The 27809-nt window shown below is 44.7% G+C and overlaps 1 protein-coding gene across 2 annotated transcripts; it reads right to left on the bottom strand.

The window, feature by feature from the left end:
* Window positions 1–3: 3 nt before the first annotated feature.
* Window positions 4–27809, bottom strand: RILPL1 (Rab interacting lysosomal protein like 1). 2 transcript variants are annotated; one of them, XM_054996272.1, is made up of 8 exons: window positions 27337–27809; window positions 22808–22958; window positions 17904–18022; window positions 15446–15664; window positions 7877–8052; window positions 7223–7315; window positions 3950–4037; window positions 2070–2159 (listed from the first exon to the last, which is right to left on the bottom strand). In XM_054996272.1, the coding sequence occupies exons 1-8, from the start codon at window positions 27697–27699 to the stop codon at window positions 2154–2156; spliced, it is 1215 nt and encodes a 404-aa protein (XP_054852247.1). In that variant the 5' UTR covers window positions 27700–27809; the 3' UTR covers window positions 2070–2153. The 2 variants fall into 2 exon arrangements, with proteins under 2 accessions (XP_054852246.1, XP_054852247.1); XM_054996271.1 differs by lacking the exon at window positions 3950–4037 and having other exon boundaries at window positions 4–2159.

The following is a 27809-nucleotide window of genomic DNA, read 5'->3' as shown; positions in this document are numbered from 1 at the left end:
CCGTGGAACTTAAATCTAGGTTTATTCCAAGTACTCGGGAATTGCTGAAACCTCAAAGTGTTTTACAAACAGGCCACTACAATGTAGAGAGGATTCATTAGCTTTAAAAACAAACAAACCTCGTGTTGTTAGCGTAAGGTTCACACCCAAACCCACCAGATTTAAGTAGCATTGTTCCTAAATCTGAGAAGTGCTTCACAGATATCCATAACCTTTGTAACAACTTCCTAAAAAGTTCGTAACCTAGTTTTTCTCTCTCTTGCATACTGGGAATCACGGCTGCGCCTGGTTCACCTTTGCGGGGGAACGAAGTGGCAGAGACCCCGGGGTGGTAATCTGGACTCCCTAATTCAGACTGTGGGTAGAGGATCACATTTTTAAATGCCCAATGTTAAAAACTCCCTGCAAATGGAAAACCATCTCATCCAGCAAACAAAATGAATAGAACCCATCTCCATGTTGTGGTTTTCTATCAGCATGTTTGTTTTTATACAAAAGGATATTCAGAGCTGGAATCCAGTGCCTGCTCACCATTCTCTCCCTTGATTCTCCTGCATTTGTGCACCTGAGAGAGGAATGGCTCGCTGAAGGCCACAAAGCATGGTTGCAAAGAGACCTGAATGCAGGGCTCTGTGGGTCGGACCCTCAGGTATTGCAACTCCCAAGTCTTATCTCTTTTCCTTGCCAAACTGCATAAGCAACTTGGAAGCAGAGAAGCTGGAGTGATATGGGTGTTAGTGTGTGTGTGGGGTACCCTCAAGTCATAGCTGACTTAATGGCAACCCCTGGAGGGTTTTCATGGCAAGAGACTATCAGAGGTGGTTTGCCATTGCCTGCCTCTGCAACCCTTCGTCTTCGTTGGAGATCTTCCATCCAATTACTAACCAAGGCCGACCTGGCTTAGCTTCTGAGATCTGATGAGATCAGGCTCACCTGGGCTATCCAGGTCAGGGCACAGGTGTTAGCATAGCATTTTTAAAAAGAATCTCAGATGAGGTTGCATCAGGACAGGCCAACTGCAACGTAATGTAAAAGGGACAAGAACCAGGTAGCAACTCCCCAGCATCCAGGAACCCCAGCTGAGATTTCCATAACAAATAGGCATGCAAAACGTAGCTCTTCGGATCCTGACCATATATCTGGAGGAACCAGGTGTAAAAGTTGGCTGACTTTGTTCCCAAGGTCCTTGCGGAAAAGAAACACTGTGCCCTTTGAACAAGAGAGTGGCAACTGGGGTATGAGGATAATTTTTAAAAAAGGTTAGCATGAATTTCTACAGTTTAGTTTCCATTAATACATCAGAGAATTCATAGCAAAACTGCAAGGCACCCTTCCCTCCTACACCATCATTCTTTAGGCACTATAAATAACAAACCAAAATACACAGTTCCAAGCTATTTGGATCCAGTTCCAAGATTTGCCTTGGCCAGCTTTCCAAAATGGAAGGTGCCACTCGAGGAGGAGGAAAGAGCCCAGGCTACAAACTCGATGGATCTTCTACTGTGACGGAGAAGACCAGTGGATGCAAATTCCCTAAAACTGTCATTAGCAGAAGAAGAAAAATGATCAGAAATCGCCATTGCCTTTCTTTTCCCACCAGGCAGAGAGTTTCAACAGGACTGCCAATGGCCGATGCAGGTTTTTAGTAACAGTCCGTATCCTTTTTGGGTTTAAGAAAAGTGTTAAGTGCAGTGACTGGGGAAACAAACAAACAAAGCAATACCCCAAAACACCCACAGGCTTGTTAAATTAATACACAGCCAGTGATCTAGAAGTGTTGCTACACCAGAGTATACGAGGCCCATCATTACAGATGCCTGAATCTTGCTTTTGGCAGCCAAAAGTAAACATTAAAGGATCTCTTTTGGAAATCGGTCCGGAAATAAGCTTTTTCGCCAATCACGTTGTGTAAGGCAAGGGAGTTGGGGGAAGAAACGCATCCTGGTGCCGCTGTCTGCTATGCGAGTTCCTCCACATTTGTTACCAAAGCAGCCAAACCGTTCCCCTTGTGCTGTCACAGATGCTGCAAGGCTTCAAGCCCTTGTTCGGTGTACACATCGTCTTTGTTTGAGTCGGCCCATTCGCCAAAGGAATTCTGGAAGGGGGCACTTCTCTGGCTGGCTTGCATCCGTCTCTTATCACGGGAGAAGAAGCTAAACCTTCCAAAAGGAAAGAATCACACGAGAAATTAAAACTTTGCAGCACCAGAGCTGGAAGCATCTGGAAGCTTTACAGCAAAATCGCAGAATGGCCAAACTCTGTCGAGGTGGAAGTAAAAGGAACCTCCCCGATGGCTTGGCCTGAAGCAGCTTTTGTGATGTGTACAGGGCTTGTTCCGGCCATCAGAAAGCTCTTGGCTTAGCTTTTGACCATCAAACACCCAAGTTCAAATGTCTCACAGTCCAAATAAATAGCCTTGGGGAAGTGATTTCTTTCTCACCTTCCCACTGGTAAAATGGGTTGTTGTGAAGGTGGGCATCTTGACACGTTCAGACTGAGAGCCCACCCTGCTCCAATCGTTTTCTCTCAATATTTAGGGTTTGGGATGCAACCTTAATCCTCTACATTTCAAAAATGATTTTTTTTATGTAGGTTGGTGTGAGGTGTGGCTTATTGTTCAAGAAAAAATGCACCCAGAGCCCTCTGAGGCAAGTTATTCAGCCGTTCTCAGGAACCTGACCAGAGTTTGGGCAGCGAAGGCCTTAGAGTTAGTCTTAATTGCCTTTGTGCATTAAGGCAACAAAACGCACCAGAGTCATCAGCCGGCCACCTTCTTTGAAACAGGAGCAATTAAATATATCTCAAGTTAGAACAGCAAAAGCAGGGCTGGATTTCCCAGGTGCCCGAGAGCCCAAGCAACTAACACAAAAAAATGCTGCTGCCAGCTAGGAATTTGAAATATTTTTCAAGCCCTGACACAAGAGAGATAAGGGAATTGTTTCCCCAAGTCCTTAGCAGTGACCAGACTTCTGTCACACTCCATTTTTAGAAGCAATCTGATAAAATAAATCCATTTCTTGCCCACAGGATTGTTTTGAGGCGCTTTAAGCAGGCACAGAACCTAGTTTACTCGCAGGTTCCAAAAACTGTGTTGTTCACTGCTCTTGAGATCTGGCCTCAATTTTAAGTCTCATTGCAAACTGACCTATAAGGTGACAGACTCTGCCCATGCCTGGGGTTTGTCTGTTATTTCATGCTGCATTGTTTATTTTGCCAGTAGCAAATCATAATTTTCAATCTGTCAGTATGCGGCCTTCAAAAGCAGAATTAAACTTGATTAGTGATTAATATGCTCATAGATAATAAGGTTATTTTATTTATTTATTACATTTCTAGACCGCCCTCCCCGTCAGACGGTCTCATATAGATATACTTATATAAACTTATACATAAAAGTTTTTCTGAGAGGGGGCCTCCCACTGCTTATCATTGGCTGAGCACCATGATATCATAGAATGTTCAAAAACATCCCAACTTCTAAGGAGAAAGGCTCACGGACAGAATGTAGACAAATGTTTCAAGCTCTGCAAAGTCAACAAAAGCCTGTAGGAAAGTCTGTAGGCTGTTGGAACTTTCATTGGATGGCTATGAGCTAAAGAACCAAAAGAGAAAGGCAAGGTGAAGGAAAGAGTGGGAAAACAACCAATTATTTAGCTGCATGACTAGCTGAAATCGATAAGGAATGAAAGGACTGATTAAACATTAGACGAAAGTGCAATGGAACACAGACTTCCTGAGAAATTAGTGGGTACACCATGCAGCAAAGGGACATTCTGATTGGCTAGCTTTTTAAAAAAGACACATGATCCCATAATCAACCAATGAGAATGTAACTAGCAGCAAAGGTTAAAATGTGCACCTATAACACATCATGCACAAAATTCGGGGTGGGGATGGAGGACTACAGTAGCACCAGAAAAAGGAAAACAGAATTTTAAAAAAATCCTACAAGGGACACAAGTCTTCTTATGGGCTGCAAAGTGGGATCGTCGGGGATCAATCCGGCAGCTACCATGGGCATTATAGCAGTAAAGATCCTAGTTGAGAAAGTCAGACAAAAAGATATGAGAGACCTCCACAGGAAATGAAAGGTATTCCAACACACCAAACAAAACCAGAAGAAAATTAAAATAATGGAAGCCAAACAAACAAGAGACAAGGGCGTTAACTCAGGGTTATTATACGTGAGACTCGTTACAAAGGTGAGTGCTGATGGCCCCAAGAGAGTCTTTCTAGGTCTGAGATTTAGAAACAGCAGCAGTATCTTTGTTCACTCCTTAGTTCAAATCTTACTTCAATCTAGAACTGTCAAGCTTCAGTTTTTAAGAGTACCCTGATTTTCTGGGGCAGAGCCAGGAGACAGAGGCTCACTAAAACCTGGCATCTATGCAGGCACATTGACAGGCAGAGCCTGGTGAATTCTGGGCACAGCTTGGTCGATCCTAGGCATTTTCAGACCTCAAAACGGGTTGTTTGGTAGAACACAGTTCCACTGATCAGACTGGTGAAAATGCTGACTGACTGGCAGACCTACTTCAGTCATTAATTAATTCAGTGGCATTGCCCTCCATATAATACGGGAATCATGACTCTAAACTTCCTTTGCAGGGCCATTGGGATAAAGTAAATGGTGAGCTTTGAATGCTCCAAGGCTCCATCTAAACCCACCATCTGACACCCTGGCTCCTCGGAGAAGACAAACTGGGAGAGCCCCAGGAACGCTGATGGTGGCCACCAATTTAGACGGCCTTAAAAAGAGAGAGAGAAATTTGTGGATGATAATGGGACAATCAACAGCTATTCACTGCATCAGCAAACCGGGACCTCAACTACATGGAACCTCAATGTTCAGGAGCAGTGTATCTCAGGTGCCAAAGACAAAGGATGGTTATCTCCACATGCCATGCTTGGGAGCTTCCAAGAGCATCCAGCTGGTCCACTGATGGATGCAAATGTTGGTCTAGACAGACCTTTGGCCTCTTCCAGGAAGCTTACTCTCATGTTCTTAAAGACAGGTGGGTCCTACAGGTGGCCTTAGCCAGCCTCTGCCACTCTCCTGGGCTCTATATATCCTGGTGAGGCTTCAAAAAAACGAATGTAAAGATCACTGATTTCCTTGTAACCGATAGGCATTTCAATCTAACCCTCTATCTACCTCTCTTTGCCCCTCCCCTTTCCTCCCTCCCTTTCTGTAATTTTCTGGATAAATATGAGGAAGATGATTTCTTTCTTTCCATTGCATCTGAAGAAGTGAGCTCTCAGTCACTTGTTAGTAAAGATAAATAAACATAACTTCTTAAGTCTAGAGGCTTTTACTTATGAACACCTTCCTTAAGTAAAGAGCATCCTTATCCTTTCAAGTATCCCTTCTCCTTTCAAGTATTGTGGTATGCTCAGAGTCCTGTACCTAAAAAGGGATTTCATTTTTCAGACCGTTTATGCACAATAAGGATGATAATCAAAAATCCATTTTTACAATCCTAAGAATACTTTCCTGGGAGGAAGCCCCACTGAATAGACCTGCGTGGGATTCTGAACAGACCTCCTGAGGATTGCAGTGTTAAGAGTAAAATAGCAAAGAGTCCAGTAGCACCTTTAAGACTATAAACACAACCGGAGCGGAACACCGCAAGAAGACCATAAACACTACCAGGTGTTCTCCAAAGTTAATTATATTAATTTACAAGTGCCAGTGCTCAATTGTGAATGATTTTTCAAATATTTGTAAATTCCTTAAGTCCTTATTCCATATTAATAAGGTAAGTCCGTAAATAGATGCAATTCCGTTATGATTCTTATTTCTTTCAGGCGGATGTTAACGCTGATGTCTTCGTGGAACAAGGCCACTTCCGATTCTGAAACACGGCAGCCACAAGGCTCCCGCCCAATAGTTTATTTTTCTTCAAAGCTGTACATTTCACACCGCATGATAGCCATCCAATTTCCTGTCGCATCACCAAGAGGTTTACAAGCTGGCAGGCTCGTCGCCAACTGCCGGGAGTCCTGTGGCTGCCACGTTTCAGAATCGGAAGTGGCCTTGTTCCACGAAGACACCAGCATTAACATCCGCCTGAAAGAAATAAGAATCATAATGGAATTGCATCTATTTATGGACTTACCTTATTAATATGGAATAAGGACTTAAGGAATTTACAAATATTTGAAAAATTATTCACAATTGAGCACTGGCACTTGTAAATTAATATGATTAACTTTGGAGAACACCTGGTAATGTTTATGGTCTTCTTGCGGAGTTCTGCTCCGGTTGTGTTTATGATATTGGAGACCTCCCTTCTTTTGCGTTTAGAGCACCTTTAAGACTAACCAACTTTATTGTAGCATGAGCTTTCGAGAGCCACAGCTCTCTTCTTCAGATGCATCTGACTGATACAAACAGCATCTGATGAAGAGAGCTGTGGCTCTCGAAAGCTTATGCTATAATAAAGTTGGTTAGTCTTAAAGGTGTTACTGGACTCTTTGCTATTTTGTTACTCCAGACTAACATGGCTAACTCCTCTAGAGTTAAGAGTGAAAACCTTGGGGAAGGCAGTTCAGATGAGTTGATTTTAGACTGGCACTCCATTTGGGAGGCACCAGAAGTTTCTGGAAATGAAAAAAGCGTATTTTAATGGAAGCCTCATACCATAAACTGATAAACCAACTTTTTCTAAGCACTGCTGAATGGGGTAAATCAGCGCTCCAGGCGACGCAATGCACTCTGGCTATGACCGTGCTCCCATAGCATTGTTGTTAAACAAGGACACAGATGAGATTACTCAAGAGGTTTTTTTTACTGGTGACCTAACACAACTCGGAGATGTTCCCAACAGAGCTACTTTGGGGGCAGCTATTCTTAGTGTCAAAAACAACACACACAGTCATTATTATGCTCAACTGAGACTCAGGCTTTCTAGAGTTATGCATGAAACAGGCTTTTGTTTCTCTTCTTTTTAAAAAGCCAACACTGGTCTTCGTGTTACTTGCAAACAAGAGAGGAGGAAACAAAAGGAGAGTTTCTGCTTGGTATATGAACGGCAAGAGCTGGTCTTTTTCTTTAAAGAAAGAAAACCACTTCCCAGTGGCTAACTTTAAAAAATAGGTATATATTTTCCCTTGCTGTACAGCTCTGCAGTTTCTTTGGCAGCTCTGCAGTCTAGCCTTGCTAGTCTCAGGGGGAGAGGAGGGGGGAAAAAAAAGAATTTATAGCAAGGATATTACTTACAGCCGTTTGATACCAGACTCTGGCTGAGCGGATGGTTTTGAATGAATGACGGGTGTAGGTTGAGGGGATCTTGTTTCTTCATCAGCCTCATCGCTTTACAAAACAAAAAGGAACAGAAAAGGAAAATATAAGATATGCAGGTATATATCTTTAGGTGGGCAGGAGGAAAGAAAGATTCAAGTCCAGCAGCCCCTTAAAATGGACCAACAAGATTTCCAGGGTATAGCTTTTGATTCTTGAAAGCTTATACCCTGGAAATCTTTTTGGTCTTTAAGGGGCTACTCGACTCGAATCTTGCTCACTTACAGGGCTTTTTTCTGGGGAAAAAGGTGGTGGAACTTAGTGCATTGCCCTCGGAGAAAATGGAAAGTGGAAAGAGAGAATATTTATGCTGAAACTTGCACCAGAGGTCTCTAAACACAGAAACGTCCCCTACTCCAGACACAGAAACGTCCCCTACTCCAGTCCCATTTACTTTGCCAGCCAGTTCAATGGGATGTGCTGTCCAGTAACTGACACAGGCTTGTAGGATAACAGCTGGATCCTGAACAGCCTTAGGCACACCTGCACTCGCTGGAAATAAATGGCTTAATTGCATCTAACGCTACACAGGATTCTGTTGGAAGGACGAAAAGCTCCAAGGCATCACCACACCTCTTATAATACAAAAGTTCTTCTTGCAGCAGGAAGACTTTAGACTTCAGTTCGTTCCTCTCATGTAAAACATCTCTCAGCTCCTGCAAAGTAAACCTGGGGCGATTTGGGTCTTTCAAATCCATGGCCATCTTTTCCGATTCCGAGATGTATTCTTCGTGGTTTGGTTCTTCCACCTGGAGGAACAAATAGGAATTGGAATTAATCTTTCACCGGGTCTGGCTTCAAGGTAGCTGTAGTTAATCCATTTGTCTTTAAAAAAAAAATCACTGCCATATGCCTTCAAGATTGGCCAGACTTTAAATCATTAAAAAGGTTTTTTTTAATTTTTTTTTTTAAAAAAACCTTTCAACATTACTACAAATGGAAGCTCTGGCAGGATCAAGGCAGGATCAAACTATTCCATTGGCAAGTTAGATTATAAGATTCTATACACTGGACAAGAGCTCACAACAAGTTTTAGATAGGCAAGGACCAATCTGAAGGTTGCAAGGAGTCACCCAACCATGCCATTGTGTCTTGGAATAAAGTCACTCCGCATGAGGTAAACTAAAGGCATTTGCATTGTAACCACTGCCTTGGCTGAAGAGTTTTGGCCCAGTGTGCAGACAGACTGCCTGGTTAGCTTGTAGTGTGGATCTAGCAGCACCTGAAAGCAAAATACCAACCCTGGATGGGAGAACTCCAGCATCCAAAGTTCCGTTCTTTGGACCTCACCACCTTATTGTAACATTTCTCTTGAATCTTGACAAGAGCTGGTTTTTCCAGTTTTGAGTTAGCCAAGGCTAACTTACACCAGTTCACCAGTACTGGCTGTCAGGAATGTGTGGTTATACCTATAATTACTGTCTGACCTCCTTTTTGGCAGAGAAAGCTGGGAACGGATCTAGAGAAAAGACACCATTTGCCTGAAAAACCAACAAGATACAAAAAAACTGCAGAAGAAAGTGGCCCATTCTCGCCAGAGACTGTAGACACTTTGACACTCTTTGGCTATGGGCCAAGGCACTGCAGAGCGCCATTCATAGAAGCCAGGCCTTCCCCGTTGGCTGTGTGAACAACAAGTCAGTCAGTCAAGTCGGCATTTAATTTATCAGGGAAACAGGAACTGGGTTTTTTTCTTGGGACTGAATGAAAACAGTAACACCTGTGAGGTCGGGGCATCTAGGGGCCAGGGTTGACCCTCTCAAAAAGTTCCCAATGACTTTTCCCCACATAAGCACACTGTTCTGTACCTCACCTTATTTCTCCAAAGTTTAGCTAGAGCTTTTTAAGGAGCGGAGAAAGGGATATTTTATGTAACTGACCCCCACAAATGCATTCATCAGTTGCTGGGTGAAGAGAAACCCTGACATAGGATTACCAGCCTCCAGGTAGTGGCTGGAGATCTCCCGGAATTACAACTTGTCTCCAGGGCACAGAGATCAGTTCACCTGGAGAAAATGGCTACTTTGGGGGTGGACTCTATGGAATTATGCCATGCCAAGGTCCTTTCCCTCCCCAAACCCCACTTTCTCCAGGTTTCACCCCCCCCCCAGAGCTCCAGGAATTTCCCAACTTGAAGCTGGCAACCCTACCCTGACAGGAAGTATTCCTATAATTAATTTGTGGAGTTTACTGCCGCAGGATATGGCAATGGCTGATAGTTTAGAAAGGGCTTAGCCAAATTCATGGAAGAGAGCTTATAAATAGCTATGCCGGCTAAATGTTCAGACCCAGTGTACCTCTGAGTACCAACTGTTTTGCCCAAATGGGGAGGGATTTGGCCTACTTATTGGACAAGATGGACCTCGGATCTGATCCAACAAGTTTTTTCTCATGTTCTAGGAACAAAAGCCTCCTGGTTATAGCTGGCACACTTACAGGATATTTGCTATTTCCCTGTGGCTGTCATGTTATATTTAAAACACAGCAATATTGTTTGAAAATTTGGGAGGGGATATGTAACATTACTACCCCTTTCTCCATTAATGTCTTCGTCAAACACCACTGCTTTATTTTTCAGCATGGTGGCTAGAGGTAGGAATCTGCCAAATTAAAGAGCTCAGAATTCACATATTTTGGGTTTCAAAATGTGGCGTATCGAGGAGAGTTGGGTGGGGAAGGAGATGGTTAAAGAATCTGCAAAGTCAAGGGTATTTGGGGATAAAATTCAATGGCACAATCACCAAACAAGTACATATTTCGGCGTTATCTGTGTTCATATGGCTTTATTGAATATTGAATAATTGTACATACACCTTCTTTTATATGTTTTTCATGTTGAAATGTTTTAATGTTTGATGTTCACCAGCTTGAGAGACTCTATTTGGATGGAAAAGCAGCACAGAAATGTTTTAAATGAATAAGTTAGTTAATTGTCTAGATAAAGAATTTTTCTCGCATACATAAAACAAGCTGGTGAATTTTGTCAACCATCTAGGCAAAAAAAATTAGTTCAATTTTTAAAGACAAAAGTAGCATTAATTTTTGAACATTCTAATTTTGGGGCAGTATTGTAGATTTAACACTGACACACACACACACAAACCCAAGAACAAAAGCAGATGGGACGACATGGCTAATTCTTTCCAATGTCCACTGGAAAAATGGCAGATAATTCAGTCCCTAGAATGCAAGCATTCTCCACAGTACAATAGAAGAGGCAGAGTGGGAAGAGGGTAAAGATTAAAAAACAACAACGTGGATTCAGTCACAGAGCTGTGTGTACTCTGGGCTTAAAATGGTATGTGATTGAAATTCATTACAGAGAACCCACTGTCTTCCACATAAATTATGCAGATGTGCTTTTATTCCTTTTTTGCCCACTTTTCATAATACTCTTTGGTATAGAAAAAGAGAAGAAGTCAACTAGGGAATTTAAATCCTATCTCTTGACTAACGGAAATTCTGCCTGTCCTCCACCTCCCTCAATTCCTGGCTTCTTGAGATGACATTGGAAATTGCCAGAATTTTCAAACCAATCTGCTATGCGGCCTTGAGAACTAGAATCTTGCTTTAAAAAATTCCAAGATTTAATTCATACTACATTTTGGGAACCATGCAACCAAAACAACCTGGTTATCTGCATCATATTTTCTTCTAAAACTATATAATCACTTAACTTTTATTACATATTTTTAAAGTCCCTTAACCATGTTTTATGTAGTTTTATGCTCTGCTGACTTTTGATTGGCCAGTTTTAATAAATTTTAAGATGTTTTACGTTATGTTTTGTAAGCTACCTTAGGCATAGGGTTGCCAGCCTCAAGGTGGTGGCTGGAGATCTTCTGGAATTACAAGTGATCTCCAGGTGACAGAGATCAGTAACTCTGGAGAAAATTGCTGCTTTGGAGGGTGGGCTCCACTGAGGCTCCTCCCCTCCCCAAACTCCGCCTTCTCCAGGCTCTACCCCGAAAATTGTCAGGAATTTCCCAATCCACACCTGTTCAGCAGGTTCCCAGAAGAGGTGCCATAAAATTTTTTCCAAGAATATTAATAATAAAGTGACCAACTCAAGATTATAAGGAAGAGATCATAGGCAAAGAGTCATTCAGGTATTACAGAGGCCAGTATCAGGTACAGAATTCAGAAACGAGGAATCTGGGCTCATTCATTTTTGTTTTTTTAAGTTCCTAGTTCTCATGGCTGTGCCAAAACTGCACCATCATCTGCTTCCTTGTAAAACAAATCATATGAATATATGGAACATGAAAGAAGAATTGTAAATAATATTTCTGTAATTTATTCTATAATTTCAACTGTATAATATCTCAACTCTGAATTTGTTCTATGCAGATTCATTCATGGGGCAACGTCAATTCACTTTCTCAGTGGTTTTAACTGCTAACAGCATCTATTCAGCGATGCAGATCCGAGTTCTCGGCCAACTTTCAAGTCTCAGATGTAAACATGAGAGGTAGACAAGTTTCTCAACCTTCCTAAGCTCTCCAAGGGCACATAAGGTCAAATAGATCAAATGATCATTTAAAAACTAAAATTGGGGAGCTCTCCCCTGCTAAGAACTTCAGCCCCAGCGACAAGCTTGCTGAAGAGGAGCCAAGTAGAATCCTAAAATAAGATCTAGTATTGTTTATAATCACTTATTTCAGTTGGAAAAAACTGTAGATACTACATTTAAAATTCAAATTATCTTCAGTTGCTTTTGCAACTTAAGTATATACCTTTTATCTCTGCTACATCAAACAGACAGTTATGTATGATGTTTAAAATCAAACGAAACAAACTACTAATTTAAAAACCAAAAATACTATAGAGGAGGCAGAAAGAGGAGGAGGAGAGATGGCATATAAATTTTCCAAATTGGAGATCACCCAAATTTGGCTTCCTGAGGCGGTACTTCGAAAGAAATTTGCAGCCCACTCCTATGTTTACCCAGAAGAAAGCCGCAATGAGTTCTTACTTTTAACTGAGAGTGGAACTACAAGTGACAAAAGGCACAGGTTGGACACTTGTCAGCTTCCCTCAAGTTTTGATGGGAAATGTAGGCAGCTTGGCGGAATGTTGGACAAGTGACAGTTGAAAAGTCCATTGGACAGCAGTCGGAGAGCGAAGCTGCGAGACCAGGATGCCTACATTTCCCATCAGAACTTGAGGGAAGCTGACAAGTGTCCAACCTGTGCCTTTTGTCACTTGTAGTTCCGCTATGAGTATGCTTAGGATTGCCCCTTAAAGTGATCTTTCATTTATTTAAATGGAAAGGGCTTAAAATTTGTCAACAAGTGCCTGGAAGAGAATGACAGCTTTTTAAAAGGCAAAAATAATGAAGGAGAAAGAAAAATGCACATTTGGCAAGGAGCTTTCTTCTGATTTTTTTTTTACATCGCAGTCATTGGCTCCTTAACTACCTCAGAACTAGGCCGATATCAAAGTGCTATTAAGATAAAATAGCTTTATCACTGTTCCTGTTAGTTAACGTACTGGGCCCCCATTATGACGGTGAAAGCAGCATAAAAAAGCCATCCACTGGCAAAGGTGAGGGGTTTCAACACAGGGTACTCCCCAGGTTGTACAGAAAAATACGACACTGTACATTAGCCAAAAAGGGACAAAAATTAAGCCTCCAAAAGCCAGCATGATGAAAACTGAACATGAATGGGAGGGCTAGAATGACAAGAGCAGTTGAGTTTGGGAAGACCAGATGAGGTGGGAGGGAAGAGAAATTGTCATCTAAATTGCCCTTTAGAATCCAGTAAAGGGAGATTTTGTAAGGGGGTGTGTCGTGTGTGTAATTTCAAAAACGTCCCCTCCTCCCACAATTCCTGGTGGGCTTTTAACAACTGAAGAAGAGGGGCTGCACCAAGGCAAAATGAAGATGAGGAGACAAATGGTGCAGAAGAAAAAGAATCTTTAATAATTGTACAACCCCAACATGTTTTGCGTGCAGCTTCATCAGGGGGAATCTTCCAGATTCTTTTTAGTTCTGTTCAGGGGTCATTTCATAGAAAAAGAGCTGGAGGAACTCATGAGCACAGCTCATTAGCATATGCCACGCCCCTTGCCATCATCGGAAATGTGTCATTAGCATAACTGATTTGCATATGCCACACCGCCTGACATCACCTATCCTGGCTGCTTTGGACCCAATCCTGCCCATTCAGGGCCAAAATTGGGCCCCAAATGGCAAAAAGGGGCTGAAAATGGCCAAGGGGCACAAAATGGTCAAGATCGGGCCGCTGCTGAACAGGAGAGTGATCCACCACCCATCAGAGGCCCGATCCGGGTCGTTTCAGCCCCAATCCAGGACGAAACGGGCCCAAAATGGCCGAGAGTCAGGTGGATGAGGCCACCTGACATGTGACCTCTTTGGGGAACTGCCAGAACTGCTTTCCTGCATGTTCCCCCTCGAAATGAGCCCTGGTTCCGTTCCCATATATACACTTCAGTTCTCTTCTCATGTATACTTTAGCCTAGTCTAAAGTGTATATACGGGAACGGAACTAAAAAGAACCTGGAAGATTCCCCCTGACGAAGCAGCACGCGAAACACGTAGGGGTTGTATAATTATTAGTTGCTTTTATCTAATGTGCACCAATTGTTTCCTCATCTTCCCTTTTAACAATGGAGACAGGAATCCCGTCAATTCTGCCTGAACTGATACCTTCACACAGCAACCCAGTTCACCTTTTACGGCATCCATCAGGAGAGGCAGCGGCAAATTAATTTGTACCTGACTAATTTAATCTCCCCTCTTTCTCCCCACCAACAGCACAGCATGATTTGGCAGCACCAGCGAGTTCGTTTTCTTCTGCTACCACCCACAGGGTCTTGATGTGACATGACCCCGTTCTTTGGTTCAACAGATCAATGGTGAATTAGCCGTTAAAGATTCAAAGTAGCTTGAACAGTCCTTCCCTTTCCGCCAAGAACCCAGGGAATGAAGGTTCTGCCCAAGGGGCTAAGCAAACAGTCCCTAAATCCAATTCCATGTACACCTCCCAGAATTCTTTACGGGAAACCATGCCAGTTCGAGAGCAATGCCAGGTTACTCATGCAGATCTACTTGACTCAGGGTGGATAAAAAACAGTAATTTTAAAAAAATAAAAAATAAGATTTTTTTCCTACTTAAGTCAGACATTTTTATTTAATAATTTTTAAAAAAATTTTAAATAAAATGTTTTTGAGGAAAATCGATTTTTTTAAATAAAATGTTTTTTGATGAAAAATCTATCTAAAGATAATTTTCTATTTAAGATACATTATAGTCCAAAGGTTAGTTCATGAAATAAGGATTAGTTTTTTAATGATGTAGCAAGAGGCTGTATATTCATGAAATGTTTTAAATTTTTTGGTAAATGAATTCCATTTTTCTCTCTCGAAGATATTATCACAGATGCTTGGTTTTACAGTTCTCAAAACGGTGAATTTGGGTCTGCAGAGATCACATGCCTCTTCTTCACAGCAAAAATGTTATAAAATAAACATCCACAGTTGAGAAAAAGACCTTAATCCCATTGTTCCTTTGCAAATCTTTGTGCACAGAACCTTACCTCTTAACTGCAAATTTTCAAAAAAAATTCAATGAACAGAAGATTGTTGGGAGAAGAACAGATCTGCACAAGAAGCTAAGTGTGAGGAGTCTTTATGTAGAAAATCATCATGTGAATCTAGTCTTACTGACTAGTGATTTAAATCATAAAGAGTCCAGTAGCACTTTTAAGACTAACCAACTTTATTGTGGCATAAGCTTTCGAGAACCACAGCTCTCTTCATCAGATGTATGGAGGGTATGAAGAAACTGGCCAGAGATATATAGGTGGTGAGCAGGGGGAGGGGGGAGAGAGAGAGCCAATTTCTTCATACTCTCCATGCATCTGACGAAGAGAGCTGTGGTTCTTGAAAGCTGATGATGCATCTGACGAAGAGAGGTGTGGTTCTCGAAAGCTTATGCTACAATAAAGTTGGTTAGTCTTAAAGGTGCTACTGGGCTCTTTATTAATTTGCGACTACAGACTAACACAGCTAACTCCTCTGGATCTAGTGATTTAAATCAAATCCACCCTGCCCTGATTCTATTTGTCGAGGCAGATCCCGCTGACCGGTTTGTAGCAAAATGGTGTGGCACCTACCAGAGCACCTTCTCCGTTTTGGCTGTGCTCTCCCTGAAGCTTCTCTCTGAGCTTTCCCAGCTCAGCCCGCAGTGCTCCCATTTCCTGCTCCTTGGTTTGCAGATACGCCTCCAGCTCCACTTTCTGCTCTATGAGTCCTTTTCCTTGAGCCTCCACCACGGTGATTCTGTGGCGAAGGTCATGATTGATTTTCATTAGCCTATTTTGCTGCTGCTGCAGCTGCAGGAGAAAGAAAAGAAACCGCTGATAAGGCTCGACAATTAAGTAGCAAACATTTAGTTTATTTAATAAAGAAGGGAGGGGGGGGAACAGGAAGAGACAAGATGCTGGGTCAGGCTATGTGGGAAGATCTCTAAATTTCAGAGTTATTTTTAAATTATTTGCTGCTGCAGAAGCCCTAGGGAGACTCCAGAAACTAATTAGCCAACGTATTTCTCATTAAGATTAGTTCTGCCAGATCAAACAAAATATTCATCTAGTCCAGCATTTTCAGCACAAACCTAGGCATGTCTCCCCAGAAATAAGTCCCACTATGTTCAATGGCGCTTACTCCCAGGTAAATGTGCGCAAGATTGCAGATGTAGTCGCCAGCAGTGGACAGCTAGATACTGGGCAGTAACCAGGAACAATGACATAGTGGCAAGAATGCTGGAGCCAGACACAAGAAGGGAGCGGGGAGGCTGGGTCTGGGTTCAGATTCCTGATCAGACAAGAAGCCCCGCAGGATGGCTTTGGATCAGTCCCTGTTAGGGTTGCCAGGTCCAGGTTGGGAAATTCCTGGAGATCTGGGGGGTGAAACCTGGAGAAAGTGGAGTTTGTGGAGGAAAAAGGCCTTGGCATGGCATAATTCCATAGAGTCCACCCCGCAAAGTAGCCATTTTCTCCAGATGATCTCTGTGGCATGGAGACCAGTTGTAATTCTGGGAGATCTCCAGCCACTACCTGGAGCCTGGCAACCCTAAGAAGAACTGATCTCTATGGCCTAGAGACCAGTTGTAATTCTGGGAGATCTCCAGCCACCACCTGGAGGCTGGCAACCCTAGTCCCTGTCTTTCAGCCTCGCCTCCCTCGCAGGGTTGCTGCAAGGGCAAAATGGCAGGAGAGAACCCTACAAACGCTACTCTGAGCTCCTTGAAAGAAGGGTGGTATAGAAATTGTGATGGGCTAATAGTCACCCCATTGGCTGGCCCCAGCACTGGCTCATCTGAGGTATACTATGCCTGAATATGGAAGTTCCATTCTCTATTGTTATGTATTGATAGCCCTAGTTTCCATGAGTCTGTTGTATACTACAAGGATCAGACTTTAACATTAAAAAATACTTGGCAGAGATCAGTTATGGTACAGAAATAGAAAACATCCACCCTCTCAACTGGACTGAATGCACATGATTTGGTATCTTAAATAAATTGTTACCAAAAAAATCAGAACTTGATGGGGTCAGAGAATACAGACCATTTTATGAATGAAAAGTATTCAGTAGTTACTCTTCTAGAACAAAAACAGTTGAGCTGATATAAATCGAACAAATACAAAAACCAGACAGGATATACAGAGTCTACACACTTTCTCTTTTAAAAAAAGCACAGCCAGAATTCCAAGTTAGGTCAGAGCTGCAGTGTGGATAGAAAGGGGTCCTAAATCTCCTTCCTTGTGTTGCTTTGTGGATTGAAACTAACCCCAGGTAGATGTGGTAATTTCTCCAGGAACGAAAAAGAAATCAGGGAGATGACAGCTTCCTCTGATAGCATCACAGAGTAGGCGAGAGAGTCAGTCCATTTTGATAGTTAAAGCAGCAGGAAAGAGTGCTCTCTCCACTGCGATCCTTTTTTAAAAATTAAAACTTTCATACATACAAACTTAGCACTCTCAAAAGTCAATACAGATATAATAATAACTTCCAATAGGTGATAAGAAAAAGGTACCTTACATACCAGTCAGCTTAACAAAATTTCACTCCACGATGCTAAACAAAGAGAACAATTAACAAGCAAAGTAGAAATTTAGTAATATAATATCTCGTGGAGAGTGTAGTTTTTGCAATAAATGATTTCAATTGCATTGTTTCACCTTTTTTCAATTCAAGGAAGCCGCGTTTTGAGAAAATCTGAACAAGGTTTGTGGTTCTCTACCCCTGCCAAGGTATTCGAGATTTTCTCCTCCACTGCAGCCCTGACCCAAATTTAGGACCCATGTGACTGTTATAACTTGATTCCTTTTTTAAAAATGAGGCAGATATATATATATATAAGCATCTCTGAGCATCACGTCTGTTTACATTTGTGTTACAGTTTTATTACTGAGTACAGCTTCCATTGCAGAACAAAACCACGGGATCGGGGTTGGTGGTGATGCTGTTACTATATTTTTTCCTATAACGCAAAACAAAAACAAAAAGTCATCGAAAGATGACTTCAGGACTATTCCTCAATGGAAAGAGGAAGCTGAGACCACTTACCGCTTCTACATCCTCATTCTTCAGCCCCAGCTCTCTGTCCTTGGCTCGGATTTCATCCCTCTGTTTATCTACCACTTCCTTCAGCTTTTTCATTACTTGCCTCTCCCTTTCCGACATTCCTGGTTTAAAAGAGAAAGAGGGACCAGTCAGTAGCAGGAAGCACCAAATGCTTCCATCAGCGACAAAACACAGCCACCCTTTCCTTGCTAGCTGTCTGTCTGTTTGCAGCAATCCGATGGGCTGAAATTCGGCCAGTTAAGTTGGTTCTAACCTGGAGAGGAATTATGGTTGTTGTGGGTTTTCCGGGCTGTATTGCCGTGGTCTTGGCATTGTAGTTCCTGACATTTTGCCAGCAGCTGTGGCTGGCATCTTCAGAGGTGTAGCACCAAAAGACAGAGATCTCTCACTGAGAGATCTCTGTCTTTTGGTGCTACACCTCTGAAGATGCCAGCCACAGCTGCTGGCGAAACGTCAGGAACTACAATGCCAAGACCACGGCAATACAGCCTGGAAAACCCACAACAACCATCGTTCTCCGGCCGTGAAAGCCTTCGACAATACTGGAGAGGAATTGATTAGGAAAGCTGCTCCTGAGGGACTTCAGCCTGTTATGCAGCTGTTGAAGGCCTAGCAGTTCTGCCCCCACCCCAAATGTGGCAACCTTCTACACAGCAAAATAATGTGTGCACACTTTAGGCAACGCCCCCCTGTAGAAAACACAGACAACAGTCTTCAAATTGTTGTTATTTATTTAGTGTATTTTTATCCCGCAGCTCTTCCACAGAGTTCAGAGCAGCATACATGGTTCTCCCCTCCTGCAGTTTATTCTCTCAACAACCCTGTGAGGTAGGTTAGGCTGCAAGACAGTGGCTGGACCAAGGCCATCCAATAAGCTTCATGGCTGAGTAAGAATTTGAACTCAGGACTCACCTAATCCCAATGCAACATCCTAACCACCACACCTACCACACTGTCCCCTGGCTAAAGCTACGTGGGGGGAGAGGAACTGCACAGAGCCTGAAGGAAGATCACCTGAAAGATTCTTCTGCACTGCCCCAAGATCCCTAAATAAAAGAGGAGAGGGAAATAATATGTAAAGCTCTTTCTTTTTGCTTAACTAGTTTGCCTTTTTTCTTTCTAGCCAATTGGATTTTTTTTTTAACATGGGGGGGGGGGATGTATGAAGACAAGCCACCTCCCTAACTTTTGACAAATAGCATATATTTAAAAAACATATCCCCAAAGGCAAAGTGGAAAATGCTTCTTTATTTTTCCCCAGCATAAAGAAGCAGCCATCTCTGTTTTAAATACAGCAACATCTGCTTTGGGTTTCTGGTTTTGGAATATGGCTACACGGGCTCCCAATTCCTTTCCCAGGCTTTTAAAAGAACAGCCTATGTTATTTCCCCCCAAATAGTAATTATCCCTGAAAAGCTCTGGCGTTAGCAGTAATATATGTAATAAAATTAAGAACTGGACAGACCTGAAGTAACAAAGTGGGTCAAGGAACTAGTATGCATCAAAAAATGTTCTTCTCTTGCAGTTAGTTACTAGCCTGCAGGGTGGGGAAAGAACTCTCTCGCCAGGTGTGCAGAAACACGTGACTCCGCCCCCTCCTCCTCCCCCACATCAAAAGGATGCTCCAGCTGCACCTGGGCTGGTACTAGACCACAGCTGGAATGCAGCTTCTGTGGCTTTGGAAGGCATGTTGCTGCAAACCCTCTGTTATGCTTCTGGTTCAAGTCCTGAGGGTTAACCTTGCCAAAGTCTTTGGCTTTTCTGAAAAAAGCACTGCCTGCTCCAGTGCTGTTCATCCAGATACTTATTTCTGCTAAGGGCCTAACCCCTACCTATGCTCCATAGAGTTCGAAAATAGCTTTCTTTACTTCGTGTGTCACAGGAATGTAGAGCCTCAATGAAAGGACAATCAACAGGTCTCGGCCGTGCCTGCCATCTAAAAAGAGGCAATGCTGTTTTTCCTCGAGAAAGGTTTGATTTGCAGCTCAATCCTGTGTTTACTCAGAAGTAAATCCCTCAGAATGACTACCAGGGCAACCGGCATAGAATTACAGCTGCAAAGCCTGATTCTACTTGTGTGTAAGTCCTGCTGAGTTTACTGGGTTAAGACTGGATGAGTTCTCTAGGGCTGATTCTTGGTTTTATCACGATTTAAAAAAAAAATCTTTACTATAAGACAGTTTAAAGCAAATGATGCTATTTCCAGGTTAAAGCTTACTGGATCTCAGTCTAGTTAGCCCCAATGTGGTGTAGTGGTTAGAGTGTCAAACAAGGATCTGGGAGACCCAGGTTCGAATTCCCCATTTTGCCATGGAAGCTCACTGGTTGACCGTGGTCTTGTCCCACACTCTCTGCCTAACCTCACAGGGTTGTTGTAAGGATAAAACAGAGGCGAGGAGGAGAAGGTCAGATGCTTCGTGTCCCCATCGGAGAGAAAGCCAGAGAGCCAGTTTGGTGTAGTGGTTAAGAGTGGTGGGACTGTAATCTGGAGATCCGGGTTTGATTCCCCACTCCTCCACTTGAAGCCAGCTGGGTGACCTTGGGTCAGTCACTTAAGAGTGGCAGGACTCTAATCTGGAGAGGCAGGTTGATTCCCCACACCACTTTTAGCCAGCTGGGTGATCTTGGGTCAGTCACAGCTTCTCGGAGCTCTCTCAGCCCCACCCACCTCACAGGGTGTTTGTTGTTGTGGGGATAATAATGACATACTTTGTAAACCGCTCTGAGTGAGCATTAAGTTGTCCTGAAGGGCAGTATATAAATCAAATATTATTATTATTATACATTAAGTAAATAAAAACAAATAAAAGTTACATCTTAGGAGAAAGCCTAAGCTGTATGCAGCTCTCCAAAGGAAGAATGGATGTCTGTATCACAAATCTATAGAGGCTACTCTGCTCACCACTACAAAGATGGACAAGGACACTTGGGCCTGGTCCACTTGCGTAGAAAGTGGGAACTATGCAGAAAAATTGCTTGTTCTCTCCATGAGGACAAAGGAAAGACAATCGTGGGAGGGGAATGGTTAACTCAGCCGCAGATGTTCCGCTCTGCTCCCCTGCAGCTCCAGGGCAGAATTAATTCCCACCAAAGCAGGTGTTACTCCCACAGATTCCGAAGGAGGTGATGCCAAGCAGAAATAGTGATCTGTGAAATATGAAGACGTTTGCTCGGTCCTGCGGGAGCTTGCTGCCTGGGCCAATGCCAGCTCCAGCGGGGCAAGCTGGTCGGCCACATGGTCTGTTTTGGTGAGGAGTCTGGATGTTTGCCATTTAGGGAAGCCAGGAAACTCCCTGCCCCCCTTCTGACCTGGTTTGGGTTTGTATGTAATTCCTTCTCAGAAGCATCTAGATTTCTGGCTAACTCATTGCTTCGATCCACAAGACAAGGATGGAGAGAAAGAACTCCACGGGCCTACATCCTTGGCCAGCACGTCAAAAACACAAAGCCCTCTGCTTTAAAAATTGATCTGTGGTGGGTATCATTGCTGTAAAGAAATACTACTAAATACTACTAAAATACTAAATACAAAATACTACTAAAATGCATTGAGCAGCTACAGACTATTACCATACAAATAGGATTAAAGAACAGGCTTCCACACAAGCAATCCTTGCACCGTTCAGATTTTAATGCCCCCCCATCATTATTATGTGGAATCCAATTAATTTACTTAAAACTTTAGATCACTGCAAAATATTACAGACCCATGATGGTGTATTGGTTGGACTAAGAATGGGGAGTTTTGGGGTTCATATTCCCACTCAGAAATGAAGTTCACTGATTTCCCACCTTCAGCCTAACCTAATAATAATAATAATAACAACCAGGGCTTTTTTTTCAGCGGGAATGCGGTGGAACGGAGTTCCGGAACCTCTTGAAAATGGTCACATGGCTGGTGGCCCCGCCCCCTGATCTCCAGAAAGAGGGGAGTTTAGATTGCCCTCCACACTGCCAAGCGGTGCAGAGGGCAATCTAAACTCCCCTCTGTCTGGAGATCAGGGGGTGGGGCCACCAGCCATGTGACCATTTTCTCCGAGGGCAACCCACTGAGTCCCACCACCTCTTTTCCCAGAAAAAAAGCCCTGACAATAATATTTGATTTATATACCGCCCTTCAGGATGACTTAATACCCACTCAGAGCGGTTTACAAGTATGTTATTATTAGACCCACAACAACAAACACCCTATGAGATGGGTGGGACTTAGAGAGCTCTGAGAGAGCTGTGACTGACCCAAGGGGAAGTAGGCAGGGCTGAGAAAGCCCTGAGAGAGCTGTGACTGACCCAAGGTCACCCAGCTGGCTTGAACTGGAGGAGTGAGGAATCAAATCCGGCTCTCCAGATTAGAGTCATGCATTCTTAACCACTACACCAAACCTACCTTGCAGGGTCATTGAGAGGGAAAAATGGAGCTGGGGAGAACCACAAAAGTTGATCCTTTATGGAAAGGCAAGACAGTTCCTTTTGTGTGTGCGCGCATCAGTTAGTTGGTTTGGGGACCTGGCATACCCAAACAAACTAACTTCAAACATTACATTTACAGACTATGGCTGCTTTCACACATGCTGGATAATGCACTGAAGCAATTAGCTGCAACTGGATTTTCCGGTTTCACACTCCAAAATCCAGTTTGCAAACATCTGCTACAGTGCACTGAGGGTGCATTATCCGGCAGTGAGTGACAGCAGCCTATAACTGAGGTAGAGCTGCTCAAAAGAATACCTATCTAGCTTGCTATAGCGAACCAAGGTGACCGCCTCTGCAAGGAAAAGTGTGCACACCTTGATCTGAGTATTCTATCTGCTGCTGCAGAAATCACTGGGCAGCATGCTAGGAACACAAGCCGCTTTACGGGTCGGGGACAGGCAGAGGGATGTACTTGCCTTCATGCTTTTGGAACTCTTCTTCCGAGAAATTCACATCTTTGTGCGAGAGGTTGGTCAGCAGTTGCTTGTTCTCCTCCTGCAGCTGAGCAATCTGGGTGAGGAGATCTTGGGCTTCCCCTCGCCACACATCTTCCACCAGCTCCAGCTCCTAAAGGAAGAGCAGATCATGTGCCCTCAGCCTCGGGTGCCTCTGATTCAACAGGCAGCAGCTGCCCCCTCTCCTGCTCCTACAGGGGAAATCACTCCGCTGCACCGTTCAGAATAGAGCTTGTTTGGTGCCAACCAGAAGATTTCATTCCCCGTATCAGGGCTTTTTTTCAGCGGGAACATGGTGGAACAGCGTTCCGGCACCTCTTAAAAATGGTCACATGGCTGGTGGCCCCACCCCCTGATCTCCAGACAGAGGGGAGTTTAGATTGCCCTCCGCGCCGCTCAGCGGCATGGAGGGCAATCTAAACTCCCCTCTTTCTGGAGATCAGGGGGCAGGGCCACTGGCCATGTGACCATTTTCACCGAGGGCAATTTAAAAAACTCCCCCCTTGTTCCAGCTGACCCAAAGTGACGTCATTGTGCGGTCCTGAGTTCCACCACCTCTTTTCCCAGAAAAAAGCCCTGCCCCATATTAATGGGGGGGGGGATGCAGAACAGTATGGCCCTAGAGACTGCTAAGGGGAGCCACAGGAAGTCCAGAGAAAGCATTGGAGGGAGCAATTGGAAGGCCCACTGGAAATTCTTGGGGGAGAGTTTTAGGTGGGTTACAACGTTGGTCTGCAGTGGAATAGCAGAATAGCAGTCCAGTGGCACCTTAGAGAGTAGCGAGATTTTCAGCATATAGGCTTTCGATCTCCATTCCTACTCTTGTCTGAAGAAGGGCGCTCTGACTCTCGAAAGCTTACACCCTGAAAATCTCGTTGGTCTCTAAGGTGCCACTGGACTCAAATCCTGCTGTTCTTGTGGGAGAGGTTGCCAACTTTTCTTTACTGGGTCATGCTCCTGTGTCTTTAACAGCCACTTAAAATGCAAGGCTTTGTAAATGATGAGGCTCATGTTTAAGCTGTGGAAGTCTTCACCTTTTGACTTCTGAAGACCAGGCTGCTATTAATGAATGTGAAAAGAGACGGTGTGGTTGTAGTGGTTGGAGTATCAGACTACGATCTAGGGTAGAAATCCCTACTCAGCCATGGAGGTATGCCGGGTGACATTGGGCCAGTCATGCTCTCTTGGCATTGCCTACCTCACAGGGTTGTTGTTATGAGGATAAAACGGAGGAAATGAAAATGTGGTGAGTTGTGGGGGGGGGGAGATGGAGTATAAACATCTAATTTTTTTTTTAAAATGACGCAGGATCAATCCCGTCTGTAGTTTTATGCGACTTTATTTTACGTATTTATTTATATCCCATGCAATATACCTCTCCCCTCCTATTTTTTATCCTCACAACAAGGTAGGTTAGGCTGAGAGCGAGAGACAGGCCCAAGGTTGTGAGGTAAGTTTCCCTGACAGAGTGGAGAGTTGAACCTGCGTCTCCAAAATTAGGTTTATGGAGCACCGATTGAGAAAATAAAATAGGGACAGTACAGTATCTTGCCCATAATTTTAAAAAAGAACCCAAAGGAAGTTTGTAATGAGCCCAAATTACCACCAACAGAAGCTCCCTCATTCCCATCCCGTTCCTTCTGCTTTTGGAGGGTCTGGCTCTCCCTGCCCCCAAGCAAATCTCCTTCCTCCTCCTCCCTTCCCATCCCTCTCACAGTCTCTTTCCTCCCCTCCTGCCCTTGCTTTCAAAGTTGCTGAGCTGGAAACAATAAAAGAGTCATTTCTGCAGAGCCAGCAGGAAACGAACCTATGTGAAAATATGCCAGCCAAAGGACAGGGCAGGGCTGCCCTCTCCCCTCCCTGCACTGCTGTGACACTGAAAATAAAGCAGCTAATCTTGTAATGGCTCTGCCTGGATCTCGAATGTATTCCCAGATCTCATAGGGCTGGGAAAGGACGAGCAAAATGACTCAGGGATTGGAGCACATTCCCTTGGGCTGGGTGCTAAAGTCTGGGGTATTCTGTCTAGGAAAGAGACGACCAAGGCAGGACATGATAAAGACTTATAAAATAGAGCATGGTGTGACAGGAAGTGAATAAACAGACTCTTTTGGTCCTCCCAAATACTAGCGGACGCCTGGACAGTGACGAAGGCCGAAGAAATTATTTCTGCACACGTCGCGTAATTAATTTGTGGCACTCAGTACCACAGAACGAAGTGGTGGACTTTAGTTTAGATGGTTTTGCTTGAGTTTAGGTGGTTTTAAACAAATTCAGGGAGAAGAGATCCATCGAAGGCTCCAAGCCACGATGGTTAAATGGAACCTCCATTTCAGAGGCAATTCCTGGGGGACAATGAGAGGGGGGTGTTTTGGCCCCTGTGCCCCTGCTTGTGGGAACATCTTGACCACTACAGGATACAGGATGTTGAACTAAAAGGACCTTTGATCTATTTAAAGAGGACTCCTGTTATAGCATCCCCCTACGCTGCTCCATGCTAAGCATGGCAGCAATGAAAAGGGAACAGCATTCAGGAAAGACGTCTTTTCTCAAATGTGAGCAGAGCTCTGGCTAGACTAATGTAAAAGAAGAGGGGGAGTTTTCTCCTCCTCCAAACTCTCCTCTTTCATCCTTCCAGGATGCAAAAAAAATGGTAAAGGTAGTCCCCCTGTGCAAGCACCGAGTCATTACTGACCCATGGGGGGACGTCACATCACAACGTTTTCTTGGCAGACTTTTTAATGGGGTGTTTTGCCATTGCCTTCCCCAGTCATCTACACTTTATCCCCAGGAAACTGGGTACTCATTTTACCGACCTCGGAAGGATGGAAGGCTGAGTCAACCTTGAGCTGGCTACCTGAACCCGGCTCCCGCCGGGATCGAACTTAGGTCGTTCCAGGATGCAAAGTGGAGGTTAAATTTAGCCCAGCTAATTCTATTCATCTAGCAAGGATCTGAGGGCTTGTTTACAGACATTAAGATTCGGAGGTGGACCCAGGGTGGTTAGCCCAGAGCTAAATCCTCCTGTGTACTAAGAAGAAACTCCGAATTCGTCAGCATCTTCTACAGAGCAGTTAATAACACCATCTGCCAGAAATGATGTCTCCTATCATATGATCACTTGTTCTGGGCGGAGCAAGCTGCAGCCCTCTGTTCTTTGCAGAAGTTGTTGACTTTCCCTTTAACATGTAGCCAAATTAGAGGTAGACCTTGGTTCAAAGATTTTTTTTCCCTCCAAGGGAACTGGATACATAAAGAGGGATAAACAAATCCAGAGAAGTTACTGTAGCTCCCAGATCCTCTACTCTCTGGAGCCCTGTTCCAAACCCCTTCCTTCCTCATCTACTGTGGCTGTCTCAGATGAACAGAAACACTTTACACAATGTACCATTAACTTGTGGAATTCCTTGCCACAAGATGTAGGAATGACCACCAACTTAAACAAAAAGGGATTTGTCAACAAATGGAGGAGAAGTTCATCAATGGCTGTTAAGCCATGTGGGCTAAATGGAAACTCCACATACAGAGGCAGTATACCTCTGAACGGCAGCTGGCGGGGGGGATAACAGCGAAAGGCGTGAGTCCCCGTGCCCCTTATTGTGCGGCTCCTGGGGAATGTGAGCAGCTGCATCAGAAAACATGATGCTGGACTAGGTGGACATGTGAACGGATCCTGCTGGGCTGTTTTTCCATCCAGCCGTCTTAGTTCAGCATCCAGAATTTGTCTTTAAAACCACAGCTTGGATCCAGAGCATGTGAAGAGTGTCTTCGGTCATGTGCAGAGTACATTTTCCCCACTGCTTTTCTGGAATTGGGGTGGGGGAGCCTTCCAGCTCAGACGCAACCCTATGCATGCTAAGGACTGGAATCCCATTGAGATCCATGGGATTTGGTGGAGGTGGAAAGTGCCGTCCAGTCATAGCTGTCTTACGGTGACCCCTGCTGGGGTTTTCAAGGCAAGAGACTAACAGAGGTGGTTTGCCATTGCCTGCCTGGTCTTCCCTGGAGGTCTCACATCCAGTTACTAACGACCCAGGCCAACTTGGCTTAACTTCTGAGATCTGACGACATGAGGCTTGTCTGGGCTATCCACGGGATCTTACTTCTAAGTAAAGAGCATAGACCCATGCAGTGAAGAAAGAAAGACTAAGAGGTGCCAGGACACCTAAGGTGAGTGATGGCTGAATGGGTGCAGGTGAGGGGAGATGGCCAGCGATGATGGCGTTCAGTCCATGCTCAGAGACACCCCCTTCTTTGCTGAGGTTGTTACAAGAAGTTCCAGGCCGGGGCGGAAATACATCTGAACACCCCGAGTCTGACTCATGCCCTGCACTGGCGCCTGCGGTCTCTGGCGCGACTCAGCGAGCTAGGGAGGCCCTCTGCCCATGCCCAGAGGCCCTCTCCTCTCGGCAAGGCGCTGCGCATGGACCCAGCCCGGCGGACTCCGGCCGAGCGCCCACCCCGAGCAGCAACCGAGGCCCCCGGCTCACCTTCTGGTGCTTCCTCTCCTTCTCGATGCGATCCGCCCTCTCCAGCCGGAGGCGGTCGAGCTCCAGGCGCAGCTCCTCCAGCTCCGGGTTGAGGTGGTTGCGGCCGACCAGCACCTCCAGCACCTCCAGCACGCGCACCACCTTGGGCATCAGGCGGCCGACGGCCTCGCAGCCGTGCACCTCGATGAGCCGCTCGAACTCCTGGCCCACCGCCGAGGCCATGTCGTACACGTCCATCACCGTCAGGTCCGCCGCCTCCTTCTCCAGCGCCGCCGGCGCGCCGCCGCCGCCGTCCATGGCGCGCCTCGCCGCCGCCTCCTGCCCAGCGCTGGCGGCGGAGCCCGCGGAGAAGGAGTCCTTCATAGGCGGCCGCCGCCGAGCCGCGCGCCCCGGCCTGCTGCCGCGCCCTGCCGCAAAGCGGGACGTCGAGGGCAGGGCGGGCGAGGCGCCCACCCGCAACTCGCAAACTTGCC

This window comes from Eublepharis macularius, chromosome 13 (assembly GCF_028583425.1).
Source record: "Eublepharis macularius isolate TG4126 chromosome 13, MPM_Emac_v1.0, whole genome shotgun sequence".
In the NCBI taxonomy this organism is placed as follows: domain Eukaryota; kingdom Metazoa; phylum Chordata; class Lepidosauria; order Squamata; family Eublepharidae; genus Eublepharis; species Eublepharis macularius.
This window is presented reverse-complemented; position numbering and strand designations above follow the sequence as displayed.

Excerpts from the sequence above, each read along its gene's own strand:
- RILPL1 (XM_054996271.1), bottom strand. The coding sequence starts at position 27,699 with ATGAAGGACTCCTTCTCCGCGGGCTCCGCCGCCAGCGCTGGGCAGGAG. Across the intron at positions 22,959-27,336 it reads AGGAGAGGAAGCACCAGAAG|GAGCTGGAGCTGGTGGAAGA; the intron begins GTGAGCCGGGGG and ends CTCTTCCTTTAG. Across the intron at positions 8,053-15,445 it reads AAAACGGAGAAGGTGCTCTG|GTGGAAGAACCAAACCACGA; the intron begins GTAGGTGCCACA and ends TTGTTCCTCCAG.